We start from the raw sequence: 16,756 nt of genomic DNA, 5'->3' as shown, positions 1-16,756 counted from the left end.
TATAGATGACCTTTACTTAATTTTAGATGTGAAATTTAGCTTATTTTATACATTTTAACCTTCATAATATTTAATATACTTTAATTTTTAACTAATTTAACTATATTTTTACACTATATACATGACTTTTACTTGATTTTTTCATACATTTTAGCCATCATAATTTCTAATATAGTCTTAATTTTAACATGATTCCTATATTTTCAGATAATATACCTGAATTTTATTCAATTTTAGATGTAAATTTTAACTTCTTTTCTACTTTTTAACGTTTTTAGTTACCAATATACTCTAAATTGTAACTAATTTCATACGTTTTAACGTTCATAATTTCAAACAGGCTCTTAAGTTAATTTATGATCTAAGATTAAATAAAGTTCATATATGTGGGATGGCATCGTTCATTATAATCAGATGACGCGACAAGCTGTGAAAATAAATCTTTTACTTTTCCGATGAGAAAATTCAGACGATTCCGCCATTAAGACGATGACGCGATTAAAAGATGTTTGAATGTAAAGATGATTCCTTCTCTTCCTGGATCTTTTGAATCTGCTTTTTCTCTTCTTTTTTCTCACCTTCTTCAGTTTCTTTTGTTCCGCCTTTGCTTTCTGTATCAGCGTCGTTGTCATCAGGTTTTCTGATCGACTTCTCCTTTTCAATCTTCTCCTCTTCTTTGGTTTCTGTAGATTCTTCATCTCCATCGGCTTCTTTTCCTTCTTTGTTGTAAGGTATTGCACTGAAATTGTTCTAGTGGAATTCGCATTTGATTCATCATCTTTAGCAACTGACTCTTCTTCGAGAAAATGCTTCTCTTCAGAATCTCCTTCTGCAGTGGCGTTTCTCCTCGTTGGCTTCGAAGCTAATTGTATAGTGCTTGAGTTTCCTTTTTGCACTAATTCAAATTCATCTTTAATAGCATCGTTTTCATTTATATCAGAATCTGCATCACTCTTGACGTCGTCAGAATTCACAATCAGGAAATTATTGCCACTTGCTTTGATTGTGGATGAGGTATCCAGTTTGATCACATTCTGTACTGTAACAGGAACTATACTAACAGGATCAGTTTCTGGTTTTGGAAGTAAAAAAGCATAATTAACAACTTTTCCATATCCTTCTTCGGATCCATTTCCATTGCAATTAGCATTTTTATGCCCTTCGGAATCACTATCAGATTTCTTATTTTCTGCGATAACGCAAATATTTGATTTAAATAAAGAACCATCAATTTGGAATTTACCTTCAAATCTCTCTATAGGTTTGTTGCCAAATTCCGTTAACTGTAGATCTGCCGACTTAAGTTCAAGAGAACCTATCTTCTTATGTATATCTTCTCGGATTAGTGTTACTTGACTACCAGTATCTATTAAAGGATCAATTTGCAAATTACCCAAATTAACAGTTTTATGCATTTTTTTCTGACAAGTCTGAGTTATTAGAGTAACAACTTTGGCCTCTTGGATATTTTTAAATGATGCTTTGGAACAATCTGCGGCTTTGTGTCCAAATAAATCGCATTTAAAACACTTAAATCCTTTACTCTTATTGTGACATGAATTCGATTTATGACCTAAACTTCCGAAATTATAACACCTTGGCTCTTTAATTTTACTAGGTATAGCGTGTGTTTTACTTTGTGTGTTAGTACTTGAATAATCCTTATTTTTCGTATCTGGAACGCGAATTTTCTCATAAATTTTTAATTTCTCTTTGAATTCAGAAATAGTTTTACAACCGTACAAAATAATTTTGTTACTACTCTGATCTGGTATCCCATTGATTACGTAATCAAGAATTGATGAATCATCAACAGAACCGCGACTGGCTATTTCACGCATGGCAATTAAATATTCGGAAAGTGATTCACCAGGTTTTAAGTGTCGTTTCTGTAACAAATTATGAAGTTGTGCACTGTTTATTTTAGAACCAAATTCAGATAAAAGATTTTCTTTTAATTTGTCCCATGATATTATACCCTTCAAAGACCTAATAAATACTTTAGCAGAACCAGTAAGCAATTTTTTAGCAAACACAATTTTCTGTAATTCCGATAACTTAAATAATTTAAAAGATTCTTCTAAATCACCAATGAAGGATTCAACTGGATATGTATCAGTGCCATTAAATTCAGAAACAGTTTCTAAAATATCACGAAAATGTAAGGAAATATTGCTAGGCATTATAATGTTTTCATTCATTGAGTTATTTATCGGAGGTGATTCTGACCGAACAGAATTAATATCATCATTTTTATCAGAATCATAAACACTTTCGTTTTCAGATAACTCATCATCGTCATCACTTTCGGATTTTAAAAGCTTAAAATCACAAAGACTATTCAATATTAAATCACAGTTTTTATCAGGATTTGAATCATAATTAAGATGTAACAAATTACACACAGAAATAAAATCATTTGCAGTAAGAGTTTTAAGTAATTTTTGTGTTGTTTCTTCAATATTAAAATCAGATGGAAAACCACAAAAGTTACGCAATTTAGCTCTATTTTTTCGATCACCCAAAGTTCCAAACACAATTTGATGTAAAAGTTTAATTGACTTAGTAGGCCCAGTCTTTAAAGAATTTGAAATTCTAGGAATAGAATTTAAGGTAGTCATCTTAATTCACAGTATCATAGAATACTATTCTTAGAAGTAACAATGTGGAAATAATCGAAACAAAACTTACTTCTCTTATTTTGTAATATTCATAATGCTTCTTCCTAGGCTCATCGCGGCCCAAGCGCCCAAATCTGTAGAATCGGTACTTACTGTCTAGGAATATGATGTTCGTAAACTTACTTCCGATGTGGCTGTCTAGGGGCTAATAAACTAGTCCGATTTACAAATAACTTGAATATTTAATGAAACATGAATAGTTGCAACAAACTACAAAGTAATTACATACGTAGAAGGAAATAGGTGAGATTATTTACAGATGAAGAGAAGGAATCATCTTTACATTCAAACATCTTTTAATCGCGATTTTTATTTTTTTTTATTTTTATTTTTTTTATTTTTTATTTTTTATTTTTATTTTTATTTATTTATTTATTTATTTTTTAATTTTTTTAATTTTTTTTATTTATTTTTTGTTTGTTTAGTTTTATTTTTCAGATCCCTAGATGCGAGGCCGCATTCCATCAGGATGGACGAGCAGTTGTGGGATGGCATCGTTCATTATAATCAGATGACGCGACAAGCTGTGAAAATAAATCTTTTACTTTTCCGATGAGAGAATTCAGACGATTCCGCCATTAAGACGATGACGCGATTAAAAGATGTTTGAATGTAAAGATGATTCCTTCTCTTCATCTGTAAATAATCTCACCTATTTCCTTCTACGTATGTAATTACTTTGTAGTTTGTTGCAACTATTCATGTTTCATTAAATATTCAAGTTATTTGTAAATCGGACTAGTTTATTAGCCCCTAGACAGCCACATCGGAAGTAAGTTTACGAACATCATATTCCTAGACAGTAAGTACCGATTCTACATATATATGGTTAGAAAATAGAGGAATTAAAGCTTATAACTTAAGAGCTGTTTATTAAGTTATAAGCTTTAATTCCTCTATTTTCTAACCATATATATGAGCTTTATTTAATCTTAGAGGTAATTTTTAACTTGTTTCGTACATTTCAAACCTTCATAATTTCTAAAGTACTCTAATTTTACCACAATTCCTATAATTTCCTACCATATACCTAACTTTTATTTAATTTTTTAGGTAAATTTTAACTTCTTTTCTATTTTTTTTAACGTTTCTAGTTTCCAACATACTCTGAATTTTAACTAATTTTCTATATTTTCGGAATATGTGCATAACTTTCATTTAATTTTTAACTACTTTAATACGTTTTAATCTTCGCAATTTTTAACATACTCCTAATTTTAACTTAATTCCTATATTTTCTGATCATATACAGGGTGTTTATTTAATTTTAGATGCTATTTTTAACTTGTTTCGTACTTAAAGTACTCTAATTTTGAACTTATCTATAACATTTTCCTACCGTATACATGCACTTTAATTAATTTTAGATGTAATTTTTATACTTTTCTGACACTTTTTCTTTCTAATTCCCAACATACTCTATATTTTAACTCTCTCTCTCTTTTTTTTTTTTTTTAAATAATTTTCGACTGTAATCACAATTTAAATTTTACTATTTCAGCTAAATTTACATGTTTAAATGTCTTAAACATAGAGATAGTTTACAATTAAGCATTTTATTTTACAACAGTTAACTACTATTCACATCTAGTTTGTTGAATAACCCTTGCTTAGTCTATATTTTATAGTAAAATTTTAAATTCCCAGTTCTACAATTTATCTTTTTATAGTAGTCTTACCATAACTGATTCTTCTATCTTACTTCATTATTAATTTCATGGGCATTTCTAACCTTTGTTATTTTCTGTATATTCAGGTATTTTCATATAATTTTAATAGTCCTTACATTTAAAAGCATGTTTTTAACTCTTTGATGTTACCATTGTTTAGGTTTGAGTCCCAATTATTTTTAAAGCTAGCTTGATAGATTCCGAATTTTTGGAATGAAGTGCCAAATTTCATGTGTAATTTTAGGACACATTCACTATTTCACGTCCTCATCCGAAAATCTTTCCAATATTTTTAACTTATAATACCTTTTAGTTCAATATTGTTTGACAATTGCATACACTCATGCCGTTATGTTTTAAATTTTAGGTGTCCTGAATATACTAATTTTTTCTTACTACTTTTTCCTACGCTAGATAATTAAGAATATTTCTACCTTCATAGGAAACTCTCTGAAAAAAAAGCTCTTATTTACATTATATATCTAATGAAATAACTAAATACTAATGCTTTTAGAATTAGCCTTTTACTATGTAAAACCTACTAAATACTATTAAATTCACAAGTATATCACATAAAAATAATTCAAAGTTTCATGAATGATATTTTTAGTAATGCTTCAGACTGCATAAAAGTCAGCATTCACTATCTTAATACATGTATCATCAGTTATTTACATTCATCAATGTAATATCATCATTCGATACATGCATATATTTTTGTTGACTTTTTTTATTTTCAAGTTAGTATTCTTACTGCCCTGCAAAACTACCATTACTAGTTACTAGTAGCAAAACTACCATTATTACCATAAACTATCGTTACTAGGATATATGCATATCCTAGTAACGATAGTGAACACACGCACCTTTCGGAAAAGTAGTAAAAATGTGTCAAATCATGTGATAAATCTGGTTGGTTAACATGTTTTCAAGTTGGACTGAAGTAATATAATTTTATATGAGAATATCTTAAAATGTTTTATGGGAACTGAGATTTTGAAAATATTTTTATATTTTTGAAGCTGCTTCGTAGCATGTAAAGTCTTCAAACTTTATGACATGTCGATATTATTCGCAAATTTTTATGAAAGATGAAAAATATTTGATTTTTTTCTTGAAAGTTTTAATGTCATTCAGTAAACGTCTGCAGTTAAACTCTCATGGCACTCCCTAATCAATGCGAAATCGTATATATTTTTTGAAAAAGAATTGAGATATATTCTAAGAATAGATGAAACAGTGAAATGTTTGCTATGAAATGATAAAAATCTTGCATAAAGTTCAGTATATTTTCGCTCTCATTATTAAATATCTCTTCCAAAATTCTGAAATAGTAATGTTTCTACTCTTACTATTTTATAAATTAGGGAACTGGGTAAATGTGGTAAATTTAGGAAAACGTTAAAATACCTTTCCTCATTGGTTAAAACAATCTGTTGTTGATAAACCTGCTAACAGGAATTGGGTTAAAGTTTTGAAGACTATATGCGGTAATGTGATTTTGTATAAATATTTTTGAGTGCTTTTCTGTTTTGAAACAGTGTTTAAAGCTATAAAACGCGTTAAATTTCCGTTTGAGAACTTAGCGATTAATAACATGCATATGTTTAATTCTAAATGAAAGACCATTCCTTGCTTAATTATGTGTTTATTATCTTAGTAAGTGTCGTTAGCTTGTTTAATCTTAATTGAGTAATTTTGCTAAGGTGATTGACGTCATCCAGAAAACAGGATGTTATCCAAATAGATTTGATAAGCTAATTACAGAAGGATGAAATCACATGATAATGAATGTTCTAGAATGTTCCATATGTATTAGTAAATGGAAAGCATTTGATTTGTTAAACAATATTGATTTTTGATCCATATTATCTGATTGGTGATTTAAGGGATTTCAAGATCCGTAGTTATAGCATATATAAATTCATATCTTCCGAAATTAATATTACAGTGCCTTGTAAACTAATTTTACGATTGTGCGTTGTTTTCTTGCTTCCATTTTTATGTTTAAAATGGATAATACTTCAGTTTCTTCAATCTCCAATGATACTACTGCTGATGCATTTATACCTAAAAAGGTAGGTTTTACTATGTTTTATGAAATATAATTTTAACGTGTTTAAGGTTTATTACACGCATAATGTTTATGTTATTGGGACATGATGTTCTAAATGAAACTAAATCTGTGAAAAAAATGGGTTGAGATGAAAATATTATGGTGTTAATGTTTAAGATTTACGATGAATTCAGCCATTACAGCCTAAAAATGAGTACATATTATTAGTATTCTAATAAATTCCATTTTTGATATGCGAGTGTTTGTGCATAAGATAAGTTTATGTATATGTATTAAGCTGTTCTAATACTTACGAGTTTTCTCTTTGGTATGTCCCACCTGTGGTAAAATATTCTCTTTAAAAAGGAACTTAACTCGACATCTAAATATTCATTCCGGAGAGAAATTTTTTCATTGTGTAGAATGTGAAATGTTTTTTGCTCGACAAAGTGATTTAAATAGGCATATGGGAATACATACTGAAAAAACACCTCTTCAATGTGGTATGTGTTTCAAGCGATTCACTCGCATTGATAATCTAAGAGTTCATGAAGCGATTCATCTTCGAAATTTTACTTGTGTGATATGTTTACAAGTTTTCCAGAAAACAAGTGATTTGAATAGACATCCGAAATCTCATGAAAGGAGCTACAAATGTAGTAAATGCCCTAAGAAATTTAGTGAACTTGATCATTTGGAACATCATGAAGCTTCCCATCTTAAAAGATGTACTAAATGTTAGGAAGATTTTACAAATCAGAGGGATTTAAGAAGACATATGAAATTTCATATAGATACTTTTAAGTGTAAATCCTGCTCAAAGGTATTTGATGAACTAGATAATTTAAAACAGCATGAAGTTTCCCATCTTAAAATTTGCATTGAATGTTCGGAAGGTTTTATGAACCAAAGGGATTTAAGAAGACACATGAAAATACACGAAGTTGTTTTTAAATGGAAACTATAGTTGCTCAAAAAACTATAGTTGCTCAAAGAGTTTCACTAGTAATGATGCTTTGGAACAGCATGAAGCTTCTCATGTTAGAAATTGCACCCAATGTTCACAAGCTTTTAAAAGAAAAAGCGATCTTTTACATCATATTCAAGTGGATAGAAAAACGAAGAAATGCTGACCCTGTCAGTGTATGTTCGGGTGGTAAAATCACAAGTCTCAAGGATATGTTCGCTACTGAGTCGATTTTCTCTAATACAGAGAATGATCAAGACCTAGATGTGTTTCTTGAGTACATAAAATCACAACTTGTAGACAGATTTAGTGATAATGTAGCAACGTATCGGTGTCTGAAATGGTATGCAGTTGTTACTGTTAAAATAAAAAAGAGCTATGATGAGTTTATTAAAAATGGCTCTGGGTGGTAAATGTGAACTAAATATGGTCACATATAGATCCTTTTCTTAAAATAGTTAATTATTCACGTAAAGTAAGAATACTAAATTGAAAATAAAAGAAGTCAAAAAAATATATGCATGTATCGAACGATGATATTACATTGATTAATGTAAATAAGTGATGATACATGTATTAAGATAGTGAATGCTGACTTTTATGCAGTCTGAAGCATTACTAAAAATATCACTCATGAAATTTTAAATCATTTTTATGTGATATACTTGTGAATTTAATAGTATTTAGTAGATTTTCCACAGTAAAAGGCTAATTCTAAAAGCATTAGTATTTAGTTATTTCATTAGATATATAATGTAAATAAGGGCTTTTCTTTTTCAGAGAGTTTCCTATGAAGGTAGAAATATTCTTAATTATCTAGCGAAGGAAAAAGTAGTAAGAAAAAATTAGTATATTCAGGACACCTAAAATTTAAAACATAACGGCATGAGTGTATGCAATTGGCAAACTGTATTGAACTAAAAGGTATTATATGTTAAAAATACTGGGAAAGATTTTCGGATGAGGACATGAAATAGTAAATGTGTCCTAAAATTATACATGAAATTTTGCACTTCATTCCAAAATTCGGAATCTATTAAGCTAGCTTAAAAATAATTGGGGCTCAACCCTAAACAATGGTAACATCAAAGAGTTTAAAAACATGCTTTTAAATGTAAAGTCTATTAAAAGTATATGAAAATATCTGAATATGCAGAAAATAACAAAGTTTAGATATGCCCATGAAATTAATAATGAAGTAAAATAGTAGAATCAGTTATGGTAAGACTGCTATAAAAAGATAAATTGTAGAACTGGGAATTTAAAATTGTACTATAAAATATAGACTAGGCAAGGGTTATTCAACAAACTGGATGTGAATAGTAGTTAACTGTTGTAAAATAAAATGCTTAATTGTAAACTATCTCTATGTTTAAGACATTTAAACATGTACATTTAGCTGAAATAGTAAAATCTAAATCGTGATTACAGTCGAAAATTATTAAAAAAAAGAAAAAAAAAAGAGAGTTAAAATGTAGAGTATGTTGGGAATTAGAAAGAAAAAGTGTCAGAAAAGTATAAAAATTACATCTAAAATTAATTAAAGTGCATGTATACGGTAGGAAAATGTTATAGATAAGTTCAAAATTAGAGTACTTTAAGTACGAAACAAGTTAAAAATAGCATCTAAAATTAAATAAACACCCTGTATATGATCAGAAAATATAGGAATTAAGTTAAAATTAGGAGTATGTTAAAAATTGCGAAGATTAAAACGTATTAAAGTAGTTAAAAATTAAATGAAAGTTATGCACATATTCCGAAAATATAGAAAATTAGTTAAAATTCAGAGTATGTTGGAAACTAGAAACGTTAAAAAAAATAGAAAAGAAGTTAAAATTTACCTAAAAAATTAAATAAAAGTTAGGTATATGGTAGGAAATTATAGGAATTGTGGTAAAATTAGAGTACTTTAGAAATTATGAAGGTTTGAAATGTACGAAACAAGTTAAAAATTACCTCTAAGATTAAATAAAGCTCATATATATGGTCAGAAAATATAGGAATTAAGCTAAACTTAAGAGCCTGTTTGAAATTATGAACGCTAAAACGTATGAAATTAGTTAAAATTCAGAGTATATTGGTAACTAAAAACGTTAAAAAGTTGAAAAGGAGTTAAAATTTACTTCCAAAATTGTATTATCTGAAATATTATCTGAAAATATAGGAATTATGCTAAAATTAAGACTATAATAGAAATTATGATGGCTAAAATGTATGAAAGAAATCAAGTAAAAGTCATGTATATAGTGTAAAAATATAGTTAAATTAGTTAAAAATTATAAAGTATATTAAATATTATGAAGGTTAAAATGTATAAAATAAGCTAAATTTTACATCTAAAATTAAGTAAAGGTCATCTATATGATCAGAAAATACATGAAAGAAGTTAAAATATAAAATATGTAGAAGATCACTAACGTTAAAAAGAACGAAAATAGTTTAAAATTAACTTTGAATAATATAATGCACAAAAACGCGTGATTTAGGAATTACAGTCGTAAAATATAAGAAATAAGTTAAAAGTATTGGCTAACAATTATGAAAAGACTCTGGGTAAAATGAATTTAATAATGAAAATGAGTCATGTAATTAAGATTACGGAAAGTAAAACTGGTATTATGAACAGAAGATTTAAGAAATGAAGTAAAATTTTGAGTCTATAGGAAATACTGAATCTTAAAATATACAGAAAATTCAAAATTTACATCTAAAGTTAAGGTCTTCTGTATCAGTCATTAAATTCGAAAATAAGCGCCGTTAAGGAAATAAGCATTGTATTCGTCCTAAAATAGCTGGAACACGAAGAAGAAATACAAAGGCTAAACATCGATTAATAAAAACTTTGGGAAAATCAAACAAAGCTAAACTCTTATCAAAGTGTGACGTCATCTTATCAGTTAAATCATGAATCCCGAAAGCCTCCTTCTTACCTGCTGCGCCTCCGCGTGTGGCCTTGCTCCGCGCTCCGCCTACGCGCACTGCCCGCAAGCATGCACCGCGCACCGCCTCCTGCCCGTGAACTGTCACTTTGATACTACTGGCCTTTAAAAGGGCGAGTATATTAGGCATTTTCTCCCTCCTTCCAGAATACCTTCGTGGAGTAAAGGTAGCACACTCGGTGAATATTCGAGAGGTCCAGGTTAGAGGGCCGATGGGAGCATTGCTCATTTTTCATTACTCCTGCTTCAAAATAACCTTATGACTCTACAGTTTCGCCCGAACTAAAAGATGGTGGACGATAACTCTTCACCACTAGGATTTGGCAATTAGGATCTCTAATCCCCAGGCTCCCTTTAAAATGGGAGAGTATATAAGGGATTTGCTCTCTCCTTTTCTCATGCCCTCGTGTTGTAACTGGAAGCACACTCGATACGTATTCGAGAAGTCCATGGTTCGAGTCTTGGCGAGGGTAGGGCACGTTTTTCACGATTCCAGCATAAAATAAATAAATAAATAAATAAATAAAAAACCCTAATGGCTCTGCAAAGTCTTTAACTGTCTAAGAATTTTAAAGAATGAATAGACTTTGCCTTATAAAGAACTTTCATTTATGGTTAAACGGTCTTACTAGCTTATTCACAAAGAGCAGATTAAAGGTGCATTTGGTCTTTTTAAAAATTGATACAATTGTTTCTTGCAGGAATGTAGCATGAATTATGATCATTCTTACTGAAGAATGTAATAAAAGGCTTGTTTACAAAATCGAGTACCTACTTGGTATTCTCAATGAGAAAAAGTTCAGCGATTTCTTAACTTTCTTCCCTCTAGTGGTTTATCTGCTTTTGTTTCCCTCCGAGCGTTACGGGTTTATCCCTGAAATTTCAAAGTTCCTCAAAGTGTCATGAATAAGCTGTATTTTCTTGATTTTAATTAAAAAATGACTCTCTTTTTGTACCTTGATTCCCTTCTTCCAATATACATCCAAACCGAAATCAGATGCATTAAAATCTAGCAGAAATTTTCATGTATAATGAATATAGAAGGCAGCCTTCTATGCGGAATTTTCCGGCCGTAACGCTGAGAGGATTTTAACACTGAGTAGCGAATGAAAAATGTGTAGCTCATGAAGTAATGTAGTGAAACAAGATGCATTTATATTGTCAAGCTTTTCTTGAAAGAACGTTCGAAACTGCATCGCTCATTTGATTCAGAAGCTATCCGAGATAAGTTCAAATTTAAATGAAAACGCTGAACACAGCTTGTGTTACTTCATAAACATTTATATTATAGTTCGACTTGCTAACAGCCGTCAACTGAATATCACCCTTTGCTCAACACCGATTTATTTTCGAATTAACATGCTTTACTAATCGACATCTGTTTTTAAACAGGGTGAATTTCACTGAACACGATTCAAGTTGCGTCAAATAGTGCTTCTCTTTTACTTAAAGAGCTATTTCTTATCACCCAAGTGATCTTATAGGATTAGCCAGCAAATAAGCACACTGAATTAGCTTCAATAAAATGCACGTAGAAAATCTGCAGGAATTACTGTTCTCACATTCCAAAGATCTTATCGGCTATAACCGTGACCTCGTTTCTCGACGATCGCGGTGTAGTTGACATCGACCGGTAACAACCATATGAACATGACAATGACTTCACCGAGTGTAAGAAAGAGCACGTAAAGTTCGAAGTGAATTTTCAGGTTTCACAAAATGTTCAGGCTGCTGTAAAGTAGAAGCAACATGTTTGAGACTTCAATTCAAACCAAAAGAAGCTTGTACTTTCGGCGGTATTGTCCCAAATGAGGCTTTTGCCAAAATTTCCGTGACAATTTTATTCCCAGATCAGCTTCGAACCGGAAATATTCTTTAAGTATCACTCTCATTTCAGACTTCAGTTTCCATCCCCTTGCCAGTATAAAATTATTGAGTTTATGTATTTCATTTTGCAATTTTTATATCAAATAAATTACGTTATTCGTAATAACCTAGCTTCGCTTTTGAATTTCCTTAAGAACCAGTTTCAAGAAGTAAGATTTTATCTCGTCAGGTACCTATCTCTTACGGAGAATTTTCTTTACGATCGCATCACAAGTCAGGCCCTAATGGGACTCCCTCTGTATCTGCTAAGAGTACAGAAAATTATTACCTGCAGTCCAGTCTACCAACTAAGTATCAAAGTATCAAGGTTGTTCTCTCTCTTCTTTTTCATTCGTTAGCTTGTAGCACACTGGTTATAAAGAAAAAAAAAACTTGGAAAAATGATGGATTGTAGTGAAACTCAGAAAGGCTGAAAAGCCCTAGTCTATGAGAGTGCTTTAGACTGAAACATATCTAAAAGTGGAAATTAGTAATGGACTTGCCGATCTAACAGTTTAAATGGAATTATTCTCATAAATATAAACGAGAAAGTAAATGACCCGAAAACGGATGCATGTACAAAAATGGAAAAAAAAAAAAAAAAAATTAGAAAGGATGTGCATCTATTGGATTTTTTTTTTTTTTTTTTTTTTTTTTTTTTGGACAATGTCCTTTTTAGGTTATAGCGACCTAAATGTGGATTTCTAATAATGTGGAACTTAGCGCGGAAATATTCCAGAAACTTGACATTTTAATTTTGAAAAAGAAATTTTAATTTTGAAATTAAACTTAGCTATTTTATAGCTTCAAAACTACAGTAAGACCCCGCTTAACGCTGTTTCGTTTAGCGCTGTTTCGGTTTAACGCTCTTTTATTTCAACCCGGGGATTCTCCGAAATTGTGCGCAGCGCTAGGTTTCCAAATAACATATCCGAAACAGTGCAGTTGTGTTTCTTGCTTGGTGGACGCATTTTTATCATTTGAAACATTTGCTGACATTATTGTAAGTTTAAATTTGTATAATACTATAACGATTAATACAGTGACAAATATTATGATCTTTAGTTTTTATCATGGGTGATAATAAAAAACAAGAAAAGAAAGCAACCAGAAAAAGCATTTCACTGGAAACTCAAATGCAAGTGATTAGAAGATTAGATTCTGGTGAACGTCAATCTCAAATTAGCGCTGCATTGATTTTGGCAACTTCAACAATAAGGACAATTCTTAAGAATAAAGAAAAAATACTGTCATCGGCAACTGCAACTACGTCAAGCTCTGCAACTAGAATTACCCGTTCTAGAAATAACATTATAGAGGAAATGGAAAAACGACTGTCTATATGGATTGACGACGAAATTGAACGCAATATGCCATTAAGCCAATCTATCATAATGCCTTCTTAACAAAAAGGCAGAAAATTGGAAACCCAGAATAGACTGAATGATCTGACTGAGAATTTTATTTGTTTTTAAAAGTATATGCGTTTATATTGTTTTTATTTTTGTAAGAAATAAATGTTTGATTTTATTTTTATTAAAAAAAACATTATTAAATTTAATGCCTAACCATTTTTTATCAGTCCTCCCCTAACCCCATTATTTACATGTTAAGATAGCCTCGCTTAGCGCTGTTTCGCATTACGCTCTACTTCGATGGAACGTATCCCCCGCGTTAAGCGGGGTCTTACTGTATGTTGAAATATTACTAATGGCTAAAAGCTTTTAGAGTCATAATAAACTGCCTTCTTGTGGTATGTTTTAGGAATTCGTAAAATGAAGTTTTATGTTTCAATTCATACAAAAAACGGAAAGCAAAATATTTACACAATATATTGTTTATATATGCCATCATATCCTAACAAGATAAACCGCAATAATCTTAATAATATAATAAAGGAATCTGAAAGCTGTGTTATAAACGAAATGAGGAGACATTTCTCGATCGGGCTGAACTGGAAATAAAATTACTGAATCTTTCCCTCTAAATTGGAATAAAACTTCCAAGGCTAAATTGGAAATTAGCTGGATCTGCTGTACTCCACTATCACTGAATGAATGATAATTATCTGAAGTGTTCATTTGAATTTTTTCCATTATAGGGAAAAAAGTGCCAACAGTTTTCTCCAGAAAAATATATGCGCGAACTTGATACTTCTCGTGACTTCGAGGAAAATATAATTTCGTCATCGGTTCATTTCTAAAGCCGTAAAAGTTTTTTTAGCGTAAGGATTAGGATCATTGTAAAGCACATGACGACGTAAAGCCTAAGGAATGGAATTGCCTTCAAGGAGCAATGTTTGATGAAACTGGACCATATTCATATCACAGAAAGTGAAAACCACGAAATCTTCCATGCTACCAGCCCATTTGCCGGGATTTGAACCTGGGCCAATTAATAGCGTTCAAGGACTTTACCACTCAGATGCTGGCGGACTTCTGATGGTAAGAAACATGTCTCTTAGTTTAAATATTTCAATTAAAAAAAGAAAGAAACCTTAAAAAATATTCGTGGACAAAATTATTTTGCATAATTATTCTATTATATTTATTTCATTATTATGTTAAATCACTATTATACTGAATTACACGTATATTAATTATTATTAAATTACTAATGTATTATCCTTATTTCTTATAACAGAATACTTCTCAGAAATAAGAATAATACATTTAATTTAACTGTTGTAAACAGGCAATTACAGATCATAATTTTTCGGGACGAATTTGTTTGGCACGTGTGGTCCTATAATGGAAAAATCAGTCCACTTTATCGAAGATGATATTTTTTCAAAGGAAAATTACACTGAATTTTACTATAAAAATATTTATAATTTCTAACACTTTATTTTGCTTTCTTTCAATTTATTGGTTTGGTTTATTTAATTCTGCCAAAACACACGAGGACTATCTGCCTAAGGGAACGGATGCTTTCGTGGAGGTCTTTCTAATGAAAACTGGTTCGTATACACGTTACCAATGGGGAAAACCACGAAACGCCCATGCAGCCAGCCCGTTCGCCAGAATTCGAAACCCAGACCGAAGAAAGCTTATTCCATCCTAGGGAAAATTGTTTTGGTTGTTAATATTCCCTCGTTTTAATTGGTAGTGAGGTGTTATATTGTTAGTTAAAATTATAAAGCTGATTTTTTTTTTTTTTCCCTTAGAAAACATTAAACCCTACGTATATATATATATATGTTACGGTGAAACACCGAAATCTGGAGAATGTCGACTTTCACCGGTGAATGTCAACATTCACATAGTCTCTTGGTGTATGTCCGAAATATTTTCCAACTACTCTTATTTCTGACTTACACCGGTCAATGTCGACAATCACCATGTATTAATGGTGAATGTTGAACATATAACATTATATTTTCTTCTCCGTAATTCAGTCGCGAATAAACGCACTTGAGACTTGAAATAAGAACTTAAGAACATGAGAACCTAAAACACACAATACATTCAAAATGAGAAAGGAAAATAATAGAAGTTAAAAATTTACTTAATTATACAGTACGTTCTAAATGAGAAAATAAAATAACAGTAATAAAAAACTTACTAAATTATGTGATTCAAATCTTATTTATTGCAACAACTTAAACTTTATGGCACTTTATGACCTCTCTTTTCGACTTTCACCAGAGCATATCTGTGATTGTCGACATACACCGGTGAGGGTCCGAATATACAAGAATGTAGTGAAATATTCGGTCTTTCACCGACATATTTGGTGAATGTTGATATTCTCCGGTGAAAGTCTACATTCTCCAATTTCGGTCTTTCACGGTAACATATACATACACACATTGGGTTAAGAAAGTAGAAAGATAATTTAAATAATTCCTGCGCTTGAGCTGCAGAGGATATAATTTTAAAGAAATTATTATAAGAAATTTTAAAATTCTTTAAAAACAATTTTATGTATGTGTTTATGAAATTTTGGCAAATATAGGGATGAATTATCTTTATTTGTACTTTTTAATGTTGGTTCATTTAACATGGGATTTTAATAAATTTTAATTAAACTTTTTAAACGAGTAACTGGGGTTAGCTTTTGCCACCTTTTCAACTTTGCCGAGATTTTGAAACTGAAATATTTGTGTTTCCTCTTACTTTAAAAAAAGGGGGGAAGGGAAAACAAAGAACATGTCAATAAGCCTAAAAGAAACATCAAAGAAAATGTTTGCACTTCCTCATCCATAAAAATGTCTACATATAATTTATACGTAGAGGATCCAAAATAAATCGCGTTAATGACATGCACAGGTGCACCATATGTTTATTCTTTCAGTCAGCAGCTGCTTATAAAATGTGCAGCTGAAGCATGCGGGATTTCTTATAGCAAAATTTCTGATTTTGAATGCGTATATTATTTGAGAGAACGTTTACTGACGCTATTAAGGGCCGGTGCTATGCATTTTGCTGCCTGATACAATCTCTGTGTGTCTTAGATTCTCCTGCCCAGTGCTTCCCTAAATTCTAAATATTTTCCTGCCCCTAAGTTCTGCTACATAGTGCCTTTCCTATTCTAGTTATAAAAATTCTATGTTATAAAAATGTTCCTGTTCC

General features: G+C 30.7%; 1 protein-coding gene across 1 annotated transcript in view; it reads left to right on the top strand.

Annotated features, from left to right (window-relative positions):
• Positions 1 to 14,521: 14,521 nt before the first annotated feature.
• Positions 14,522 to 16,756, top strand: part of LOC118184938 (two pore calcium channel protein 1-like) — a 125,193-nt gene continuing 122,958 nt past the window's right edge. The window contains exon 1 of the mRNA XM_085809102.1: positions 14,522 to 14,626. Coding sequence (XP_085665228.1) covers positions 14,537 to 14,626 — 90 coding nt within the window. The 5' untranslated portion in view covers positions 14,522 to 14,536. The remainder of the gene's footprint in view (positions 14,627 to 16,756) is intronic.

Source organism: Stegodyphus dumicola, chromosome X2, assembly GCF_044657685.1.
Source record: "Stegodyphus dumicola isolate Sdum_Otavi_A_Nest chromosome X2, ASM4465768v1".
Lineage (NCBI taxonomy): Eukaryota > Metazoa > Arthropoda > Arachnida > Araneae > Eresidae > Stegodyphus > Stegodyphus dumicola.
This window is presented reverse-complemented; position numbering and strand designations above follow the sequence as displayed.